A 24,507-nucleotide genomic window follows, 5' to 3' on the forward strand; every position below is an offset into this window, starting at 1 on the left:
CTTCCCCAAGCACAGTTCTGAAGTAAAGGTACATGATAGCAAACAATTACACCTGAAGTTTCCTAACTGAAGTAACAGCCCCTTAAGGCTCTATGTTGGCTGTGCCCCAGGTAAAAAGTCAGCCTCAAGACAAAAAGACAAAAAAGAAACCATATATATACTTTTAGCAGTAAGGAAGGAGCACACCTTCAAAATTATAAAAGGCGGCACAGAAATGAAAACATAAACAAGGTTGAAACTCTCAATGCCAATGGAACAGAAGACCGTGCTTTATCCTTCTGTCATGTTGTACACGTACTCCAACTCGACAGCTATCCAACCATAGGTGCTATTCCAAACAATTCTTTAGCTGTTCTAACCATTTAATGCATCTCAAATAGTAAAGACTTTTGTCTTTGTAAAGTCTATGCAAAGCCACTGAACACTGCAGCAATGGAGTCAAGAACTCACAGTGAGTGAATAAAAAATATTCCTCAATTATCTGTACCAAAGAAAGGAGAGATATGAATAATTCAGTATCCTATATAACACAGGCTCTCAATGTATATTTAAATTTTGTCATGTTAATGACTCCTCAAAAAGGCATTTCAGTCTTCTGCTAACCAATACACATTTACATCACTTTTCATTATTCGTAGTGTTTATTTATTAATAATCAGCCTCACTCCAAAAAGACTGTGATGTGGCTTAAAAATTTTATGTAGTATAAAAGTACAAAATGAAGAGATGGAGCTTCAAAAATAGTTGGAGGGAAAGAGTAAGAAAATAAAATATAATCTGAGTTGAGGTTTCTACACAAAAAACAGTTAACTACTCATGTCAATCAGTAAATAAGGTATTAGTTTCTGGGCAACCAAAGTAAAGAGGAAAGCATTATCAATTTTAAGATTTACAGAAGCCACAAATATTGGCAGTTTCTTCCAACAGTATCATCATTCTTCTAGTCTTGGTTCTCCAAGCATCTGTATGTCTCATCTCTCAATTAGTTACAACCAGATTTTAGGATTAGGAACTAAGCCTGGATAGTGTACGTTATTGTAGCCTACAATTGCCCTAACACAGATCTAACATTAAGCCCTCAATAAATACTAAAATGAATGGTAGCAGCAAGTGACCTAGTATTAGGATGAGTAACCAAGAAAAACCAATTTGACATTAAAAGTGTAGACATATGCAAACACTGAGGCAAGAACTGTCAAATGTAAAGAAATTCTTTACTTCAACAAGTGCCAGTAATAAGAACACTAACAACATACCCACAAACACACACACAAGGGAGTGTAGTAGAAAATGACTATACTCAAAAAAAATTACTTTTCAAAATGTTCTGGCAAAAAAATGTCTTATGGAATTCAGAAATATAAATCAAACATAGTACAAATGATATTCTGGAATGCCCTACATGTTGATTTTTTTTTTCTTTACTGAACCACAAACGGCTAGCCATAAATGTAATTTTAAATGTATTTTTCTATCTAGTCACACATGTAAAATAATAAAAGATGAAAGAGTAGAAAACTTGGGTTTAAATCCAAATCAACAAGTAACTCTGAGCAAGTTACTCAATCCCAGGAGTCTCACAGAGTAATTGAAAAGATTAAATGAAAACCATATATGAAAATCCTTGAAAAGCTAAAAATGCCACATAAATATTACCACAATAACCAGAAAAGGAAAACAATTAGGGACAATAATTAGCTTTTGCACTGGTAGCTCTTTCCAGAGTTCACTCCTATATAAAAACTATTCCCAATTTCTATTTCAATGCCTTCCTATTCTGTGATATAGTTTTGAAAAATATTAATCCAGATGTACACATTTTTCTCTACATACTGCCTCACTTACTATGATCTGGAAAATACATTTTCCTCTATTAAATGGCTCTCATGACACAGTGGTTGGATTTATGTCCAGTCATGGCCTGTCCTATAGTGGGAACACCTTAAACTAATGAGTGAAGACAATGAAAAGTAAATCAATTAGAAAACCTACAGTTTCTGACCCAAAACTTACTACAAAGCTACAGTAATCAAGACTCTGTCAATAAACAGGAAAGAAAGACTATGTGGCAACGGCATAAGGAGACACACATAGATCAATGGAAAAAAAATTAGAGTTCAGAAATAAGCCTTCATATTTATGATTCATTGATTTTTCAACAAAGATGTGAAAACAATTCAACAGTCTTTTCAGCAAATGGTGCTGACACAATTGGGGATGCACACACACACAAAATAAATGTGGACCTTTACCTCACACCATATACAAAATGGATCAGAATCAAAATATTAAAGCTAAAACTAAAAAACCCTGAGAAGAAAAATAAAAGTGTACACTTCTGTAGTACTGGATTAGGCAATGGCAGAAGTGACACCAAACATACAAACAATGAAAAGAAAAGGTAGGTAAATTAGACTACATCAAAATTTAAAACTTTTGTGCCTCAAAGATCACCATCAAGGAAGTAAAAAAACTATCCACAGGAAAAAATATTTGCACATCATATATCTTAAATGGCCCTTGAACCCAAAATAAATAAAAGAACACTTACAACTTAACAATAAGACATGCAACTGAATTTTAAAATGGGCAAAAGATTTTTTTTTTTTAATTTTTTTTTTCAACGTTTATTTATTTTTGGGACAGAGAGAGACAGAGCATGAACGGGGGAGGGGCAGAGAGAGAGGGAGACACAGAATCGGAAACAGGATCCAGGCTCTGAGCCATCAGCCCAGAGCCTGACGCGGGGCTCGAACTCACAGACCACGAGATCGTGACCTGGCTGAAGTCGGACGCTTAACCGACTGCGCCACCCAGGCGCCCCAAAATGGGCAAAAGATTTGAATAGATGATCATCGTCACTATACCCATCAAGATAATGCAAATCAAAACCACAATGATATACCACTTATACCTAAGATGGTTATTATCAAAAAGATAGACAAGAATAACTGCCAAGGTTGAACAGAAACTACAACTCTCAAACACTGCTGGTAGGAAGGCAAATGGTGCAGCATTTGTAATACAGTCTACCAATTCCCCAAAAGGTTAAATATAGTTACTCTATAACTCAACAATTCTACCTAGGAAGGTATAAACCCAAAAATATCAAAACAAATGTCTACACAAAATCCTGTACACGAATATTTACAGCAGTATTCCTAAAAGTCAAAAAGTGGAAACAACCCCAACGCATATCAACTGATGAATGGATAAATAAAATGCAGTATAGGGGCACCTGGGTGGCTCGGTCCATTAAGCGTCCAACTTCGGCTCAGGTCATGATCTCACGGTTCATGGGTTCTAGCCCCGCATTGGGCTCTGTGCTGACAGCTCAGAGCATGGAGTTCGCTTCGTGTTCTGTGTCTCCCTCTCTCTCTGCCCTTACCCCACTCGCTCACTCGCTCTCTCTCTCTCTCAAAAACAAACATTAAAAAAATTTTTTTTAATGAAAACAAAAATAAAAAATAAACTAAAATGTAGTATATTCACACAATGGAATATTATTCAGAGACAAAAAGATGAAGCACTGATGCACACTACAACAAGGATGAACCCTGAAAACACTATGCTTCATGAAAGAAGCCAGTCATAAAAGATCATTCTGTCTGATTCCAATAATACAAAATGTCCAGAACAGGCAAATCTATAAGAAACAGAAGAGACTGATAACCTAGGGCTCGAGGTTGGAGAGTTGGGAGGAAATGGGGAAGGAGTGACTGCTAAAAGGTTTGGTGTATCCTCTGGGGGTGATCAAAATGTTGTAAAATTGATTGTGATGGTTACACAACTGTGTGAATATAGTAAAAGCCACTGAATTTTACACTTTAAATGACATCTCAATGAAGCCATTAGTTGTTTGTTTTTTTTTTTTAAGTAAAGCAGAGGCTGTGTCCAATGAGTAGATCATTGAAATATAGCAATAAAAAGTGAAAACTCGTAGTATAACTGAACTACATCCACTTTTTTTTTTAGTATTTCCTCCTTTTACTTGTTCAATTACTAAATCAAAAATCAAAATCCAAATGAATCCTTTTACCATAGTCTCTACTTTCAAAAAGTAGTTAAGGATCTCTATCATTTCCATTCTCATAAAGCAAATACAAACTTGGGCAGTATCAGATAATGACAGAATTTGAATTTAGTTTCTCTACAATACAGAAGAACAAGTTACCCTTTGAGTGAAAAAGTTTTAACTTGGAGACTTTTCTAGTTAGCTCCCAGTTTCCCACTAGCATCAAGTAATAGAAATGAAATGTATTAGCACATTTACAGATTCAAGAGCTGTGCTTTTGACAATTTGTGAAGAATCAGGATAGTCACAACATGTAGTCATTTACAAAGGGCGGCAATTCTACCTATCAGAGCTCCGTAAGGATACTGCATGAATTTTAGTGGCTCCATCCAGCTAAGCTATTGAACAAGGCACTGAGGTAGTGAGCAATTCTAGTCCAATACCTCCAATTCAGCTGGCAATATGAAAACACTTGTGGATCTGCAGAGGCACTAGGATAGAACCCTTGCAAATGTCATGGGTCAATTATGTTATCCATCATAAGAACTGAAGCCAAACAAAATACACTGTACTACTTACGGGAAATATTCTAAATATATAACCAAACTTCACCCAAACTAGGTGTAATTTTCTATGCCTATGGCCCTACAGACCCCACGATTTTATAAACAGAAACTTTTTTCTTAGTTGTATCATAAGGTTTTGTTTTTAAACATTAACTCTTATGCTATAATAGAAAAAACACCCAAAGGTACTTAATTGAATCAAGCTTTAAGAAAAACTGTATTGGGGCGCCTGGGTGGCGCAGTCGGTTAAGCGTCCGACTTCAACCAGGTCACGATCTCGCGGTCCGTGAGTTCGAGCCCCGCGTCAGGCTCTGGGCTGATGGCTCAGAGCCTGGAGCCTGTTTCGGATTCTGTGTCTCCCTCTCTCTCTGCCCCTCCCCCATTCATGCTCTGTCTCTCTCTGTCCCAAAAATAAATAAACGTTGAAAAAAAAATTAAAAAAAAAAAAAAGAAAAACTGTATTAATGCATTTTTACCGTAAAGACAACAGAAGTGAATAGAAAATTGAAAGATGTACAGGTATGTATTTCTTATAAAAAGAAATAATTCAACTTATTATCAAAGTATTTTGTGGATACTTTTAAAATATCTAGACTCATTCAAAACCTGAAAAGAAAAATTAAACAATACCACAGTAGTTCCTCTAAAAATGCCTTACACAAACATATCTATCTACACTGAATGATAGAATTCAGAGAGACTTTATATTCCCAACGTTGTCTACATGACAGACTCAGAGTACTTTAACACATGCTAGTTCCTGCAAAATAATTCCAAGAAATGCTAAAATGGACATAACATAAGAGATGCACCAAAATTCAGAGGTGCCATCTCTAACTTGACAAATAGATATAACTGGGCTGTACTAGTTTAATAAGGCTCCAGAAAATAAGGGTAAACCACACTCGAAGTGAAATGTAACACACAGTCAGCCACCCTGACTGAGACCACTAATAACAGATAAAATACTTTCTCCGTTCTGACTGCCTAAACAGGCACACTCACAGATGTTCCCTCATACATAATCTTTACCTGTGATAGTGAGCTAACAATTACCCAAAAGGCAACCAAACAAAAGGCAGGATTTTAAGAGGCCTGAGTGCTAGTAAAGATAATACACAAAAAGAGTACTAGAGGAATATGATTTTGACTCCTTCTAGTAGGCATATAGCTTTAATTTAGAATATCTCTGTAAATTAATTATTTAGTCATTAGGGCACAAATACAGGCAGCACAGAACTTTTAAAAATCAACCACAAAAGCACTGTTAACTTTGTGCCAAAAAAAGCCAAACTAAAATTATGGTCTAACTTCACTTTCTTAAGATAGTAACCACATTCTCACTGAAATATAGATGGAGAGATTTACTATAAACCACAATCAAATATTTGACACCAAACAATCCAAAGGCCACAGTAATCCACTTAACGATCACAATGACATCTATATTAAGTAGCACAAGTACACAGGGCACGTAGAACTAATCACCACTTCCCAATCAGCCACAGCATGGAGGATCTTTGCCTGCAAAGGGAGCACAACATATGTGAAGGTAACTATGATCTTCATCTCTGCCTGATCCAGTCCAATCAGCCATTCAGGGATCAAGAAAAGGAGCCAAAGCTACAGAATCACAGACCTGGCTTCTAAAGCAAACTTGCTAGCTATCCAATCTTCATACCATTAAATCAATTTCCTTGCAAATTCCCATAAGCAAGCAGTTTAACCAAAGTAGGCATCTTTCTCCAATGTTCTATGTCAATTATATCTTTCTACAACGTTCCATGTCAATTATATCTCAATAAAACTGGAAAAAAACGCAACAAAGTAGGTATCTTTGCTAAAACTGTCTGAAGGGCTTATTGTGTGTGACATCCACAATTTAAAATGATTTTATAAAGAGTTTACATAACTAGTAATGATATCATTAACTATGGCTCAGTGAAAAAGTTAATCTCCAAATTTCAGATGACATTATACTTTCTTTTTTATTTATTTATTTATTTTTTTTATTTATATATGAAATTTATTGTCAAATTGGTTTCCATACAACACCCAGTGCTCATCCCAAAAGGTGCCCTCCTCAATACCCATCACCCACCCTCTCCTCCCTCCCACCCCCCATCAACCCTTAGTTTGTTCTCAGTTCTCAACAGTCTCTTATGCTTTGGCTCTCTCCCACTCTAACCTCTTTTTTTTTTTTTTTCCTTCCCCTCCCCCATGGGTTCCTGTTAAGTTTCTCAGGATCCACATAAGAGTGAAACCATATGGTATCTGTCTTTCTCTGTATGGCTTATTTCACTTAGCATCACACTCTCCAGTTCCATCCACGTTGCTACAAAAGGCCAGATTTCATTTTTTCTCATTGCCACGTAGTATTCCATTGTGTATATAAACCACAGTTTCTTTATCCATTCATCAGTTGATGGACATTTAGGCTCTTTCCATAATTTGGCTATTGCTGAGAGTGCTGCTATGAACATTGGGGTACAAGTGCCCCTGTGCATCAGTACTCCTGTGTCCCTTGGATAAATTCCTAGCAGTGCTATTGCTGGGTCATAGGGTAGGTCTATTTTTAATTTTCTGAGGAACCTCCACACTGCTTTCCAGAGCAGCTGCACCAATTTGCATTCCCACCAACAGTGCAAGAGGGTTCCCGTTTCTCCACATCCTCTCCAGCATCTATAGTCTCCTGATTTGTTCATTTTGGCCACTCTGACTGGCGTGAGGTGATATCTGAGTGTGGTTTTGATTTGTATTTCCCTGATAAGGAGCGACGCTGAGCATCTTTTCATGTGCCTGTTGGCCATCCGGATGTCTTCTTTAGAGAAGTGTCTATTCATGTTTTCTGCCCATTTCTTCACTGGGTTATTTGCTTTTCGGGTGTGGAGTTTGGTGAGCTCTTTATAGATTTTGGATACTAGCCCTTTGTCCGATATGTCATTTGCAAATATCTTTTCCCATTCCGTTGGTTGCCTTTTAGTTTTGTTGGTTGTTTCCTTTGCTGTGCAGAAGCTTTTGATCTTCATAAGGTCCCAGTAATTCACTTTTGCTTTTAATTCCCTTGCCTTTGGGGATGTGTCGAGTAAGAGATTGCTACGGCTGAGGTCAGAGAGGTCTTTTCCTGCTTTCTCCTCTAAGGTTTTGATGGTTTCCTGTCTCACATTCAGGTCCTTTATCCATTTTGAGTTTATTTTTGTGAATGGTGTGAGAAAGTGGTCTAGTTTCAACCTTCTGCATGTTGCTGTCCAGTTCTCCCAGCACCATTTGCTAAAGAGACTGTCTTTTTTCCATTGGATGTTCTTTCCTGCTTTGTCAAAGATGAGTTGGCCATACGTTTGTGGGTCTAGTTCTGGGGTTTCTATTCTATTCCATTGGTCTATGTGTCTGTTTTGGTGCCAATACCATGCTGTCTTGATGATGACAGCTTTGTAATAGAGGCTAAAGTCTGGGATTGTGATGCCTCCTGCTTTGGTCTTCTTCTTCAAAATTCCTTTGGCTATTCGGGGCCTTTTGTGGTTCCATATGAATTTTAGGATTGCTTGTTCTAGTTTCGAGAAGAATGCTGGTGCAATTTTGATTGGGATTGCATTGAATGTGTAGATAGCTTTGGGTAGTATTGACATTTTGACAATATTTATTCTTCCAATCCATGAGCAGGGAATGTCTTTCCATTTCTTTAAATCTTCTTCAATTACCTTCATAAGCTTTCTATAGTTTTCAGCATACAGATCCTTTACATCTTTGGTTACATTTATTCCTAGATATTTTATGCTTCTTGGTGCAATTGTGAATGGGATCAGTTTCTTTATTTGTCTTTCTGTTGCTTCATTGTTAGTGTATAAGAATGCAACTGATTTCTGTACATTGATTTTCTATCCTGCAACTTTGCTGAATTCATGTATCAGTTCTAGCAGACTTTTGGTGGAGTCTATCAGATTTTCCATGTATAATATCATGTCATCTGCAAAAAGCGAAAGCTTGACTTCATCTTTGCCAATTTGGATGCCTTTGATTTCCTTTTGTTGTCTGATTGCTGATGCTAGAACTTCCAGCACTATGTTGAACAACAGCGGTGAGAGTGGGCATCCCTGTCGTGTTCCTGATCTCAGGGAAAAAGCTCTCAGTTTTTCCCCGTTGAGGATGATGTTAGCTGTGGGCTTTTCATAAATGGCTTTTATGATCTTTAAGTATGTTCCTTCTATTCCGACTTTCTCAAGGGTTTTTATTAAGAAAGGGTGCTGGATTTTGTCAAAGGCCTTTTCTGCATCGATTGACAGGATCATATGGTTTTTCTCTTTTTTTTTGTTAATGTGATGTATCACGTTGATTGATTTGCGAATGTTGAACCAGCCCTGCATCCCAGGAATGAATCCCACTTGATCATGGTGAATAATTCTTTTTATATGCCGTTGAATTCGATTTGCTAGTATCTTATTGAGAATTTTGGCATCCATATTCATCAGGGATATTGGCCTGTAGTTCTCTTTTTTTACTGGGTCTCTGTCTGGTTTAGGAATCAACGTAATACTGGCTTCATAGAATGAGTCTGGAAGTTTTCCTTCCCTTTCTATTTCTTGGAATAGCTTGAGAAGGATAGGTATTATCTCTGCTTTAAACGTCTGGTAGAACTCCCCTGGGAAGCCATCTGGTCCTGGACTCTTATTTGTTGGGAGATTTTTGATAACCGATTCAATTTCTTCGCTGGTTATGGGTCTGTTCAAGCTTTCTATTTCCTCCTGATTGAGTTTTGGAAGAGTGTGGGCGTTCAGGAATTTGTCCATTTCTTCCAGGTTGTCCAATTTGTTGCCATATAATTTTTCATAGTATTCCCTGATAATTGTTTGCATCTCTGAGGGATTGGTTGTAATAATTCCATTTTCATTCATGATTTTATCTATTTGGGTCATCTCCCTTTTCTTTTTGAGAAGCCTGGCTAGAGGTTTGTCAATTTTGTTTATTTTTTCAAAAAACCAACTCTTGGTTTCGTTGATCTGCTCTACAGTTTTTTTAGATTCTATATTGTTTATTTCTGCTCTGATCTTTATTATTTCTCTTCTTCTGCTGGGTTTAGGCTGCCTTTGCTGTTCTGCTTCTAGTTCCTTTAGGTGTGCTGTTAGATTTTGTATTTGGGATTTTTCTTGTTTCTTGAGATAGGCCTGGATTGCAATGTATTTTCCTCTCAGGACTGCCTTCGCTGTGTCCGAAAGCGTTTGGATTGTTGTATTTTCATTTTCGTTTGTTTCCATATATTTTTAAATTTCTTCTCGAATTGCCTGGTTGACCCACTCATTCGTTAGTAGGGTGTTCTTTAACCTCCATGCTTTTGGAGGTTTTCCAGACTTTTTTCTGTGGTTGATTTCAAGCTTCATAGCAATGTGGTCTGAAAGTATGCATGGTATGATTTCAATTCTTGTAAACTTATGAAGGGCTGTTTTGTGACCCAGTATATGATCTATCTTGGAGAATGTTCCATGTGCACTCGAGAAGAAAGTATATTGTTGCTTTGGGATGCAGAGTTCTAAATATATCTGTCAAGTCCATCTGATCCAATGTCTCATTCAGGGCCCTTGTTTCTTTATTGACCGTGCGTCTAGATGATCTATCCATTTCTGTAAGTGGGGTGTTAAAGTCCCCTGCAATGACCACATTCTTATCAATAAGGTTGCTTATGTTTATGAGTAATTGTTTTATATATTTGGGCGCTCCGGTATTCGGCGCATAGACATTTATAATTGTTAGCTCTTCCTGATGGATAGACCCTGTCACTATTATATAATGTCCTTCTTCATCTCTTGTTACAGCCTTTAATTGAAAGTCTAGTTTGTCTGATATAAGTATGGCTACTCCAGCTTTCTTTTGGCTTCCAGTAGCATAATAAATAGTTCTCCATCCCCTCACTCTCAATCTAAAGGTGTCCTCAGGTCTAAAATGAGTCTCTTGTAGACAGCAAATAGATGGGTCTTGTTTTTTTATCCATTCTGATACCCTATGTCTTTTGGTTGGCGCATTTAATCCATTTACATTCAGTGTTATTATAGAAAGATATGGGTTTAGAGTCATTGTGATGTCTGTATGTTTTATGCTTGTAGTGATGTCTCTGGTACTTTGTCTCACAGGGTCCCCCTTAGGATCTCTTGTAGGGCTGGTTTAGTGGTGACAAATTCCTTCAGTTTTTGTTTGTTTGGGAAGACCTTTATCTCTCCTTCTATTCTAAATGACAGGCTTGCTGGATAAAGGATTCTCGGCTGCATATTTTTTCTGTCTAGCACACTGAAAATCTCGTGCCAATTCTTTCTGGCATGCCAAGTTTCAAAAGAGAGATCAGTCACGAGTCTTATAGGTCTCCCTTTATATGTGAGGGCACGTTTACCCCTTGCTGCTTTCAGAATTTTCTCTTTATCCTTGTATTTTGCCAGTTTCACTATGATATGTCGTGCAGAAGATCGATTCAAGTTACGTCTGAAGGGAGTTCTCTGTGCCTCTTGGATTTCAATGCCTTTTTCCTTCCCCACTTCAGGGAAGTTCTCAGCTATAATTTCTTCAAGTACCCCTTCAGCACCTTTCCCTCTCTCTTCCTCCTCTGGGATACCAATTATGCGTAGATTATTTCTTTTTAGTGTATCACTTAGTTCTCTAATTTTCCCCTCATACTCCTGGATTTTTTTCTCTTTTTCTCAGCTTCCTCTTTTTCCATAACTTTATCTTCTAGTTCACCTATTCTCTCCTCTGCCTCTTCAATCCGAGCTGTGATGGTTTCCATTTTGTTATGCATTTCGTTTAAAGCGTTTTTCAGCTCCTCGTGACTGTTCCTTAGTCCCTTGATCTCTGTAGCAAGAGATTCTCTGCTGTCAGCTATACTGTTTTCAAGCCCAGCGATTAATTTTATGACTATTATTCTAAATTCACTTTCTGTTATATTATTTAAATCCTTTTTGATCAGGTCATTAGCTGTTGTTATTTCCTGGAGATTCTTCTGAGGGGAATTTTTCCGCTTGGTCATTTTGGATAGTCCCTGGCGTGGTGAGGACCTGCAGGGCACTTCCCCTGTGCTGTGGTGTATAACTGGAGTTGGTGGGCGGAGCCGCAGTCAGACCTGATGTCTGCCCCCAGCCCACTGCTGGGGCCACAGTCAGACTGGTGTGTGCCTTCTCTTCCCCTCTCCTAGGGGCGGGATTCACTGTGGGGGGGGGTGGGGTGGCCTGTCTGGGCTACTTGCACACTGCCAGGCTTGTGATGCTGGGGATCTGGCGTCTTAGCTGGGGTGGGTAGGCAAGGTGCACAGGGGCAGGAGGGGGCAGGCTTAGCTTGCTTCCCCTTAGGTGATCCACTTCAGGAGGGGCCCTGTGGCAGCAGGAGGGAGTCAGATCCACTGCTGGAGGTTTGGCTCCGCAGAAGCGCAGAGTTGGGTGTTTGCGTGGAGCGAGCAAGTTCCCTGGCGGGAACTGGTTCTCTTTGGGATTTTGGCTGGGGGATGGGCGGGGGAGATGGCGCTGGCGAGCGCCTTTGTTCCCCACCAAACTGAGCTCTGTCGTCCGGGGGCTCAGCAGCTCTCCTTCCCTTTGTCCTCCAGCCTTCCCGCTTTCTGAGCAGAGCTGTTAACCTATGACCTCCCAGACGCTAAGTCGCGCTTGCTGTCGGAACACAGTCCGTCAGGCCCCTCCGCTTTTTGCAAGCCAGACTCGGGGGCTCTGCTTGGCCGGCAAGCCGCCCCTCCGCCCCGGCTCCCTCCCGCCAGTCCGTGGAGCGCGCACCGCCTCACCGCCCTTCCTACCCTCATCCGTGGGCCTCTCGTCTGCGCTTGGCTCCGGCGACTCCGTTCTGCTAATCCTCTGGCGGTTTTCTGGGTTATTTAGGCAGGTGTAGGTGGAATCTAAGTGATCAGCAGGACTCGCGGTGAGCCCAGCGTCCTCCTACGCCGCCATCTTCCCTCTCCTCCTAAACTTTCTTTTTTAAATAGAATTGTGATTTAGTTTATTTAAATAATCATCAATATGTAATTCCTTTTCTCACACTTGATGCATGTTTTCCTGCATGTTTACAACATATTGGTTTAATCAAATCTAAATTATTATCTGTAATAAATCAAAACTAAATTAGGCAAATGTACTGGAAAATAACATATCTTAAAGTAACAGTCTAGCCATCACGTGATATTTTATGTAGATTTCATTTATTAAAAATGATCCTTAAGCTCATTAAGGGGCTCCCGGGTGGCTCAGTCGGTTAAGCGTCCAACTTCGGCTCAGGTCACGATCCCACCGTCCATGAGTTCGAGCCCCGCGTCGGACTCTGTGCTGAGAGCTCAGAGCCTGGAGCCCGTTTCAAATTCTGTGTCTCCCTCTCTCTCTGCCCCTCCCCTGTTCATGCTCTGTCTCTGTCTCAAAAATAAATAAACATTAAAAAAAAATTTTTTTTAATAAAAATAAAAAAAAAACAAGCTCATTAAAACAAAGTAGTTTATTTTGCCAACTGTTTTCAAAAGTTAAGCAAATAAGTATATAAATTAAGTTCATATTTTTACCAATTTAGTTGTAAGAAGGTTACAAAAGTCATACATGTGGCAAAATAATTTAGTTTTTTAAAATCATTCAAACTGGAGCACCTGGGTGGCTCAGTTAGCTAAGCGCCCAACTTCGGCTCAGGTCATGATCTCCTGGTTCATGGGTTTGAGCCCCATGTCAGGCTCTGTGTTGATAGCTGGGATTCTATGTCTCCCTCTCTCTCTGCCCCTCCCCCCCGCTTGTGCTCTTTCTCTCTCAAAAATAAATAAACATTAAAAAAATTTTTTTAAAGATTCAAACCATTAAAATGAATAGTGTCATAAGAAACAAGAGATTTTAGATTTCATTCAAACCGGAATTTTCCACAAATCATTCCATTTCCATGAATTGGCCAGCAAAGCCTAAACAATGGTCTGCCATCTGAAAAAATCTCTGATGTAACACAGTCGTTAAGTGAGACAAAAAGTCTTAGTGTTAAACGGTTTTTACCTAACAGAAATATTTGGTCTATTTGAATAAAACAGTCTTTGAATATTATTGTGAGTACATACACGGTATATGACTCTCATGTAAAGAACCACATTAGATTCACCACAAACATAAAAGGCCTTATTAGAAATGTTTCTACACAAAACACTTGTCAACTAGCCAACTATCAAATAGCCATCTGCAAAGTTTTCACTTTCATTAATACACAGAGTTACTATCTTTGCTTCCACAAAAAAATAAGATCAGTGAAATCAGAAATTGCACCAAACAATAAATTCTACCTGCATTCAGTATTGGCAACACTTTCCTGTGATCTGCTGTCTCACCTTCAATCCACAAGACTACCAATTTAAACTACAAAAACTCCATGTTGGCCTAGTTCCAACACCAACCTCACATCAAAACAAAGAAATGTTTAAAATAGTCAAACAGCCGTCTTCTAACTATTCCACCAGATCCAAGATACAGTACAACGTTAAGAGTTTTTCTCCTCTTCCTCTATGTACCTGTATAACACTAATCATTTCCAGGCAAGCACTTTTACTTCTTATAAGTAAACTCTGACCAGAAAATTGAAAAAAGTAGTCATAAAGGAGAGAACATGTTCAATTTAATATCACTGCCTCAAATCACCCATTCTTACTTCTACACCCATTCCACGGCCAATGATTTAAGAAATAATGTAAACCATGAAGAAACACTGTTTAATGTTCCAGCACTTTTAAAAATCAATTTCCAACAAGGTAACAAGTGAATTATCAAATAGCAAATACTTTAGCCACACTATTATTCTATCGTTAAAGAAATCATTTAAGGCCCCATCACCTCACCCACTAAAAGATAACTCTTTGTTACTCTATAATTTCATTATCTTATTGTCACCGCATTGCTGTATGTTTGGCAACTCCACCATTCCTCTACAATAGACTTGATAAGTATGCCATTTCAGCACAGAAACAAGAACCATCTTCCACAGTCATTTAAGTCCAAACCACAATGATATGTTACTAATTAATCAGACTATAACAACAGGTGCACATCAAACAATTCAATTATACCTTGTGCAAAAGACACAAATAAAAATCCATAAGTACTTACCTACAGTTGGGAGGAGGGTCCAACGTAATCTCTGCGAGTTCCTTCTGAATTCTTTAAAAAAGAGACAAAGTTATGTTAAAATGTCTTCACACTCTTAACAGTTCATTAAAGTGTTATACTTTTACACTAACACTTCCCATTTGTGTGTTTTTATTTTGAAACACTAATACTGTATAAATCATCATATGCAATAACATTCAAGTAGTAACTTCTACCATGATTTTGGCAATGCACCTACAAAAGGTAAAAAGACTGGCCATGATCAGTACATGTAGCCTACAGAAACAACACTGATTTTAATTAAAATGTCACTGAACCACCGATAACACTAACCAAAATTTCTAGTTTAAATTGGAAACCTTTCTCACATTATTTATGGATCATTCCAACTTCTGATCTGTACAAGAACCTCCCCAAATAAGATGGAAAGATGATTATTAATTAAGACTTCTGAATGATCCAAACCACTGATAAAGAATTATCAGGATCTCATTTCAACATGTGAAACTGCTATCAAAATACAAATGGGGGCACCTGGGTGGCTCAGTTGGTTAAGCGTCCAACTTCGGCTCAGGTCATGATCTTGCGGTCCATGAGTTCGGGCTCCACGTCGGGCTCTGTGCTGACAGCTCAGAGCCTGGACCCCGCTTCAGATTCTGTCTCTCGCTTCCTTTGCCCCTCCCCCACTCATGCTTTTTTTCTCTCTCTCTCAAAAATGAATAAATGTTACAAAAATTGTTTTTAATATAAATGGTATTCCTCCCTAAGCCTCTAGGTTGGAGCAGGTAGAGGCTTTCCAGTTTGACATTATTCCTTCTGCATGGACTATCCTAATAATATGCAGATAACCGTCTTAATGTCATTGCACGAGATTCATGCAAAAAGAACTTTTTTTAAAACCTGCTTTTCCCATGTGTTATTTTTCAACTTTGACTTTTAACTGCATCTAATTCCTTATATACATATACAAAGGCTAACAGTGCTACAACGTTTTAGAAGACTATACTTAAAATTTTTCAACTTTGACTTTTAACTGCATCTAATTCCTCATATACATATACAAAGGCTAACAGTGCTACAACATTTTAGAAGACTATACTTAGCAATATCTTAACTAGCATTCTTCTCTTAAATACCATTATTAAAGAGAGGCTTCGTTAAACCAAGATACAAAAAAAATTCTCAAAACCATTTCTTGTCCTTAGCTTTGGTTTTTAAACATGAGATTTGCTAACTGGATGCCTGTTATCTGGTAATTATTGTGATAGTAAATGGATGATAGTTACTAAAGTACCCTAAAAAATAAGAATCTGAAAACATTTACTCTCAATTTCATTTCATGTCTTTTTCAAGGCAACAAATGAAAATACAGAAATAGACGTGACTCCTCTGAGAGGACTGGCATCAATTTCCTAAAGGAATTGCATGTTACTAACATAATTTTCACTTTTCTAAGCCATGTGATTCAAGGTTGGGGAGGCATTATGAAGTTGAGAAAGACTTATAAGTTCAAAGCCAAAACACTTTCATTTTAATTCTGCTATGCCATTAATTGAGAGTTATTCAGTAAAAAGACTATTCACACCTGCATTCTCTTTCTTTCTCTCTCTCTGAGCCTCAGCTTTCTATCCTATAAAATGAAGAGGTTTATTTTCCACCCTAAAAAATGAAGAGGTTAACTTCATGATCAGTTTTATCTTTAAAACATATGATTCCTTCTGATACGGTTTCTATGATGTGTTCACATACATATAAAGTATATACAATCTATAATTAAATGAGAAATCTCAAAGATCTGATATAGAGGAACACTCTTTATGGATCTCACACAAATGCATACAACAGGCACTTGACAACTAATAAGTCCAGGTTAAGGACAGTAAACTAAGCACACACACATCCACCTCCTATCCCTTCAGGACTCCACTTGGGGCAGGCAGGAAAGGGCAGGGAGGCAAAATACAGAAAGTGCAAAAAGGAATAAACAGCAAAGAAAAGGAGATGAGAAGTTTCAGTATATTTTTGGAAGACAAAGCAGACAAGTGTAAATTAAACAGGTGGAGATGGCCAAGAAGGTGCTGCAGAGTGTGTAAAAATATAATAAAGACTGGGGCGCCGCGGTGGCTCAGTCAGTTAAGCATCCTTGATTTCAGCTCAAATCATGATCTTATGGTCATGGGATTGGGCCCTGTTTGGGGCTCTGCACTGGCAATGAGGAGCCTGCCTGGGATTCTCTCTTTCTCCCTCTCTCTCATTCTGCCTCTCCCTTGCTCCTGCATGCATGCCCTCTCTCGCCCTCTCTCTCAAAATAAATAAGCATTTTTAAAAAAGAATATAATAAAGACACATTATTAAGAGGAGGGGAGACAACCAGAAATTCCAGAAGAAAAACACCTAGGTAAGAAAAGCATAGATCAGGGCCCTGGGTGGCTCAGCCAGTTAAGCAATAGACTCTTGATTTCGCCTCAGGTCATGATCTCACAGCTTGTGAGTTCAAGCCCTGCATCAGGCTCTGTGCTGAGAGTGTGGGGCCCACTTGGGATTCTCTCTCTCCCTCCCTCTCTCTGCCCCTCCCAAGCTCTCTCTCAAAATACATAAACTTCAAAAAAATTATTCAACAAATAGGTGAAAATACTGTATATAATTTAGATTTATGCAGAAAAACCAATAGAAGGACTAAAACCAGAGATGGCTAAGAGAGAGAGAGTCTACTTCAAGACAACTGGGATAGGAAGGTATTTGGACAGAAAATTGTTGCTTTCCATTAAATAGGTCTCTGTACTACTTAGTTAGCAGAAACATGAATAACTTACACAAATTGTTTTTAAACCAAGAGGACCAAAAGAATAGGCATTCAAGAGTGAGCTTAAACTGTCAATGTAAACTTTTTGACATAAAAGAATTTCTTTGGGATTTTCAAATAACTCATCTTACTTTATGCTTACACTGTCCCTTTTCATTTAAAAAATTGATAAATCAGGGGCACCTGGATGGCTCCATAGGTTAAGCATCCGACTCTTGATTTCCGTTCAGGTCATGATCTCACGGTTTGTGAGACTGAGCCCTTTGTTCGGCCCTACACTGATAATGCGGAACCTGCTTGAGATTCTCTGCTCTCTCTCTGTCCTCCCCTGCCGCCCCCAACACTTGTGTGTGTTCTCTTTCTAAGTAAATTTTTAAAAAGCTGATAAATCAGGGGCGCCTGGGTTGCGCAGTCGGTTAAGCGTCCGACTTCAGCCAGGTCACGATCTCGCGGTCCGTGAGTTCGAGCCCCGCGTCGGGCTCTGGGCTGATGGCTCAGAGCCTGGAGCCTGTTTCCGATTCTGTGTCTCCCTCTCTCTCTGCCCCTCGCCTGTTCATGCTCTGTCTCTCTCTGTCCCAAAAATAAATAAATGTTGAAAAAAAAAAGCTGATAAATCATAATTTTCTGTCAAATAATGGAACTTGAACACCTCTGGATGTCTATAATTCCAGATCTAATTATTCAATACAAAAAGCAATTTATTGATAAACTTGACAACTCTAAGCAGTGAGTCAATATATTAAAATACATTTTGTGCCACACCTAAGAATGAATATATTTCTCTTGACAATATATTCATTGCTTTTCTTGACAGAAAAGATTATACTAAGAATTGCTATTTAAACAGTTGCAAGATGTCCTGCTGCTTTCAATGACAGCAATTCAATTCTATCTCAAAAGCTGTGATCATGGTATGTATTAAGTTTCGCAGTCTTGACATGTGGGGTAAGAAAGGTAGCTATTTCAGGCACTGTCCCTTAGGGTGAGGAAAAATGAAAAAGTATCAATAATTCACACTTACAGTGTACCTTTCACATGATGATCTTAGTCTATTAAAAGTGAATTAAATAAATCTCACAAAATTCTCTAAGCATTACTGTTTTATCATTTCCCATTTAAAAGATAAGGAAACTAAGGCTAGTTATTGTACACTGGTAAGGTGAGAGGCAATTATCTTGCTAAGTCAAACAAATAAATAACCTCTCTCTTATCAAAACGTTGAAGACAAAATTATTTCTTTATATATAAATCAACTAGACAATTGCCTAAATTCCCAATTTCCATCTAGCAGTGCCACTTCTTTGGTTATTAAGATACTTAAGTCAGCAAATGCACATAGTTATGGAGACAAGTCAGAAGCAAAATACAAACTAAATTTCAGTTTGAAAGACTTCACCTAATACCTTAACTGTTCCAAGAATGGTAAGAGTTACTGCATGTGACTGTCATTCGCTAAAAAGAATGGAGTGAGGGGAGGGGAAAAGAAACAACAATCAGGATTCATTTAGACTTAATTGAAGAATATGGTACCAAAATCATAGATATGCTTATGCTTACACTGTCCCTTTTGATTTAAAAGAAGGTATGAAGCATGCGTTTTAACATCAACATATTGGTTTAATGGCTCAGAAAAAATGAAGCAGTACATGTGTACTGACATATTTCAAACACACATATTTCAGGTTAAAGAAAATTCAGGGGGGGCACCTGGGTGGTTCAGTCAGTTAGTTAAGCATCCAACTTCAGCTCAAGTCATGATCTCACATGGGTTTGAGCCCCTCACTGGGCTCTGTGCTGACAGCTCAGAGCCTAGAGCCTACTTTGGATTCTGTGTCTCCCTCTCTCTCTCTGCCCCTCCCCAGCTTGTGCTCTCTCTCTCAAAAACAAATAAACAAACATTAAAAAGGGGGCACCTGGGCGGCTCAGTTGGTTAAGCGCCTACTTTGGCTCAGGTCATGATCTCGCAGTTTGCCAGCTGGAGCCCGGCATAGGGCTGTGTGCTCACAGCTCAGAGTCTGGAACCTGTTCTGGATTCTGTGTCTTCCTCTCTCTCTCTCTGCCCCTCCCCCGCTATGGGGTGTGTGTGTGTGTGTGTGTGTGTGTGTGTGTGTGTGTGTGTGTCTCAAAAATAAAATAAACATTAAGAAATTTTTTTAAAAACATTAAGACAAAGACGATTCAGGAACTCACTCAGGTCCAAGTAGAGCATGAATATTTGGACATGGGAATTCACAAAGGTATTTTCTTAACAGTTATTTAAAAAGAAAAAAGTGTGCCACCAAAATGCCTTTCTATATTCTTTTTTTTTTTTAATTTTTTTTTTTAACGTTTATTTATTTTTTTGGGACAGAGAGAGACAGAGCATGAACGGGGGAGGGGCAGAGAGAGAGGGAGACACAGAATCGGAAACAGGCTCCAGGCTCTGAGCCATCAGCCCAGAGCCCGACGCGGGGCTCGAACTCACAGACCGCGAGATGGTGACCTGGCTGAAGTCGGACGCTTAACCGACTGCGCCACCCAGGCGCCCCAATGCCTTTCTATATTCTTAAATGGACTGTATTCCTTGGCCACCTGAGAACTCCCTAACCAACTGAATCAACTGGTCAAAACCTTTGAAAATGAAATTATTATCAAGAAAAACACCACTCAATTAATCACTAAATTTTTTTAAATTTCAAAGTAGTCTCTGAATTAACCTAGAAAAGACAGAGTCAATGCACATAATAAGCCTAAAGTTTAATTCTGAATGGTGATATAAACTATATATCCGTGATTTTTAAGATATCCTCAATAAATACTTTTGCACAATGCATCCTGATTTCAGAAACATTAAAAAGTTTTTATGTGTACATTTAGAATCAAGAAGATGAAGTAATTATAAAAGATTATCTATAAAGAGTACTAATTCATTCTAATGTAGAAAACTATAATAAACGTTTACGCTGGAACACACTGGAATCCACCCTTCAACCTAACAAAAATTTAGAGTCTAAAACCAAATAGCAGTATGTCCAGTAAAATCACAATGTCTACTCTAAACAAAGTTAATTTGGAATAAATGTGATTTAAAATTCACAGTTACAGATGTGTCAACACTTGAAAGCAGTACAGTCAATTCAATGACGAGCTCAAAATAACTGTTTTATTGAACTGACTAGTCAATCAAATAAAATCATCAAAATGTGTCACTGCTAGACATAGTCCAACTACATACTTGCAAATATAACAAAGTGATATAGACATTATCAAGATAAAAGCACATCAATTTTTTAAGAAACAAATTCTTGCCAAGAAGCAAAAACTGATCAAATATGTAACTATAATCTTCCTCTTACCTCAAAATAGATGAAATTAACTTATACCATTGTTTAAATAAAGTGTCCACTTAAATGATTCCTATATTCTACGTCACTCTTCCATAATACCTTAAAAACTGAGATTTTTTTTTTTAAAAACACGTTTCTACACAAAAGTATTAGTTCTTCAGTTACAGCACATTTCATGCAATTGAGCACTTATGTACAAAGTACTTTTCTTGAGTTACATAAAATACACATAATCACAGCATCTGAGTATTTCTAGTTCAACAATAGTATTATGTCCTCAAAGGTTAACATAGATCTCATTTTCCTAAAGTTTATCAAATGAACTTAAAAAACATCTACAAGACTTTAAGTGGCACAAAGTCTATAAATGACAGCACCACTGTATGAGACCTTACTAGATGGCAAATAAATGCTTTATCATATTTAGTCCTCATGACGGCCTTGTGAGGAAGTACCATTATTATCTCCATTTTACAGAAAAGGAAACTGAGGTTGGAAACGTTAAATTATGTATCTCAGATCACAGAGCTGCTAAATGCCAGAACCTACAATCAAACCCAGATCCCAGCTCTAGAGTCCAAGCTGTGTACTTCTTCTGATAAATTATCTCTTATAAAATTACACTATATGGAAAAGAGTTCTCATCTGAATAAAAATTAACAATAATAAATTAGAATTTTATTTTGAAATGATCTGTAACTTTGAATCTTCTGCACACATTAGTACTGGGATCTTAATTACCCATGGAAGAGCCAATCCCTACAATCAAATCAAGGTTCTAAAACACCTGTAAGTAAATACTGTGACTCTACTATGGTAGGCACTATAGATATAATGATGAATTTAAAAGATGTGGGTCTGCCTTCCTGACTCTCAAATTTTTCCTGAGTTCTTAGAACTTAAGCAAAGATAGAAAAAAAAAATAAAATAACTTCACTATCAACTAAGCTGGAGGAAAAGATGAGTGAAAAATTAAGCTTTCTCTTTTAACTCCGACAACACTTCCTACTCTAACCACTGCAATAATACCAATTACTATTATGCGCCGATCAGGCACTGCCTTGGATTCTTTACACACACGTACTATCTCAAAACTAGGACTTATCCTCTTTTTAAAGGGGAGGGGGAGGGACTAGGTTTGACTATATAATGTATACTTCGGGGTTTTTCTTTTTATTTTTTTTAATGTTTACTTATTTTTGAGAGACAGAGATAGAGCACGAGTGGGGGAGGGGCAGAGAGAGAGGGAGACACAGAGTCCGAAGCAGGCTCCAGGCTCGAGCTGTTAGCATGGAGCCTGATGTGGGGCTTGAACTCATAACCTGAGCTGAAGTCAGACACTTAACCGACTGAGCCACCAGGTGCCCCTATAATCTATACTTTGTACACACTGTAGTAAAATAAAGTAAAATATTACCCATGTACTTGAAAAAATCATGCAATCCTCACTTTCACACATTGTACACTTAATGATCTCTCACACACAGAATTTGGTCTTTTGATACATCACTCAATTATGATTTTGAGGGATTATGGAGATCCTCCTAATGAGGGGGAAAGGCAGGGCCTCATGAAACAGAAAGGAGTCTTTGCTAACTAGCATCATGGGACAACTGAGCACAAACCCAGGCAAAGCACTATCCCAACTCTACTTCCCAGAGACCTGGACAGCCCATTCTCTCCCTTTTCTGACAAGCTGAAGATGCCCTGTGAAAACCCTTATTATCAGAAGCTGATGACTAAATTACAGTTTCCTCATTTACATGCAGGTATACTCTATAACTGAGTATCTCTTATCCACTCACTCACCCCAACCTCCTTTCTTTCATCTTAATGTCATATTTTCTCCATTCCTACCTTTCTTATCCATACTAACTCCACCCCACATTTCCCAGCAGCAGGTCATTTTGTGCTGTGGCCAGCCAGCAGAGGGGTCGTCGGGTCAGCAGACTAAAGCCCTCTGGACTTGTGGGGAGAGAGCAAAACTAAACGGAACCCTGTTCTCCCACACTGGCATGTTCTAGTATAGAGGTTTAAAGCTTGAGGCTACCTGACTTTCACACCACTCCTTCAAGAGAGATCAGAGACCAGCAACACACTTCTGGGAAGGAGTTGACTACCCTAGTCCCTTGGAATAAGTTGCTGACCACTCACTATCACCCCAACATCTCTCCCTAGAAGCTCATGTCCCCCCAGGAGGCCTGAGAAGGTTCTTCCCAATCCTGTGGATTGACTACACCAGAGGCAAACAAGGTCTACTACACCATAATGGTTTTGGATCATCAGGAAACAGATCCTCCTAATTCATACTATCCAATAAATATAAAGCTATCATTCAACATTCACATTCTACTATGTCTAAAAATTACAGAATGCTTTCATTATGCTTCCTATTTGATATTTTTTAAAAGATATTAGAAAATAAGACCATTAAACCACAAAATCAGGAAAAACTGTATTAAATTTAGTTTACTTCTAAATTCTTTTCCAAGACACATTCTATAATTAAACAATATTAAAGCAGATTCTCTGGTGAGTCCAGTCCTCATAAGCAATTGATGTGGTAATAGAGACTCATTTAAATATCTACCTTCCAGATGTATCTATTGTCTAGAGAAAAAAAAATCTGTATCAAGACAGAGCCACTGCCTTATATAATGAAACCAAGATATGTTTGTTGCTAACTTCAGCATTTCTAACTTTACTAACAAGTAGTAGAAAATATACATCATTCACAAACTATTTTAACAGATTCCTACTCATTCTTCCATGTTGCTCAACAGAATAAAATATTTATGGTCAAGTAGACCAAACTACCACACTTTTACACACGTTTTCCTATATATGCTCACTTATTAAATAATACAAACACACACAATGAATATGTATTTTTATGAATTTGTCTATTCATATACAGATTTATTACATTTATTACATTACAGATGTATTCAATATACAGATTTATGAATCTGTATCCCAAATAAATGATTAAATACAAAAGAGAGAACTTAAGATGATAACTAGATACTAAAACCAAAAAGGTTAAAATTATTAAGGTACCTTTTAGCACTAGTTGACAATTTAGCAGCTGTTTTGCTGGATATTTTTCCCTCCTTTTTCTTGGGCTGAACTTGCTCTCTTTCTGGTTCTTGCTGAACACTTTCACGCTGGTCTCCATCAGAACTTCCTCCACTAGTGCTTGGACTGTCATCAACTCTTTGTGCCTCAGTGGACATTTTAGATCCTGGAATAAAAATCAAAGATCATTTGTTTAGTTGTGGGAGGACGACAATAAGTTACCTCTAGAACAGAGAGGAAGAGAGCCTGCAAGTAGAATAAGTAAAACTAACATAAAATGAACAGGGTGGTCATTTACAAAACAACTTTGGGAGCTGCCAAAACTTTTCTTTCAAAATGTACTGAGAAGAAAAAAGAAAACATACAAAATGTATACACAAAACATTCTTAGCAACATTATTCATAGAGCCAAAAAGAGGAAACAACTCAAATGTCCACTAACTGATAAATGGATAAACCGAATGTGACATAGCCACACAACAGTGTATTATTCATCCATACAAAGGAATGAAGTACAATACGTACACACCACAACATGGATGAACTTTGAAAACATCATGCTCATTGAAAGAAGTCAGTCACAAAGGACAATAAACTGTATGATTCCATTTACACAAAATGTCCGGAA

General features: G+C 38.0%; 1 protein-coding gene across 5 annotated transcripts in view; it reads right to left on the reverse strand.

Moving 5' to 3' along the window:
* Positions 1-24,507, reverse strand: part of UBE2E2 (ubiquitin conjugating enzyme E2 E2) — a 399,100-nt gene that overhangs the window by 369,199 nt on the left and 5,394 nt on the right. For all 5 annotated transcript variants that reach the window (XM_040480077.1, XM_040480078.1, XM_040480075.1 and 2 more), the window contains exons 2-3: positions 23,862-24,045; positions 14,673-14,723 (exon numbers count right to left, since the gene is read on the reverse strand). In XM_040480077.1, the coding sequence (XP_040336011.1) occupies positions 14,673-14,723; positions 23,862-24,037 (227 nt within the window). In that variant the 5' untranslated portion in view covers positions 24,038-24,045. The remainder of the gene's footprint in view (positions 1-14,672; positions 14,724-23,861; positions 24,046-24,507) is intronic.

Source organism: Herpailurus yagouaroundi, unplaced genomic scaffold, assembly GCF_014898765.1.
Source record: "Herpailurus yagouaroundi ecotype Mexico unplaced genomic scaffold, PumYag 159, whole genome shotgun sequence".
NCBI lineage: Eukaryota > Metazoa > Chordata > Mammalia > Carnivora > Felidae > Herpailurus > Herpailurus yagouaroundi.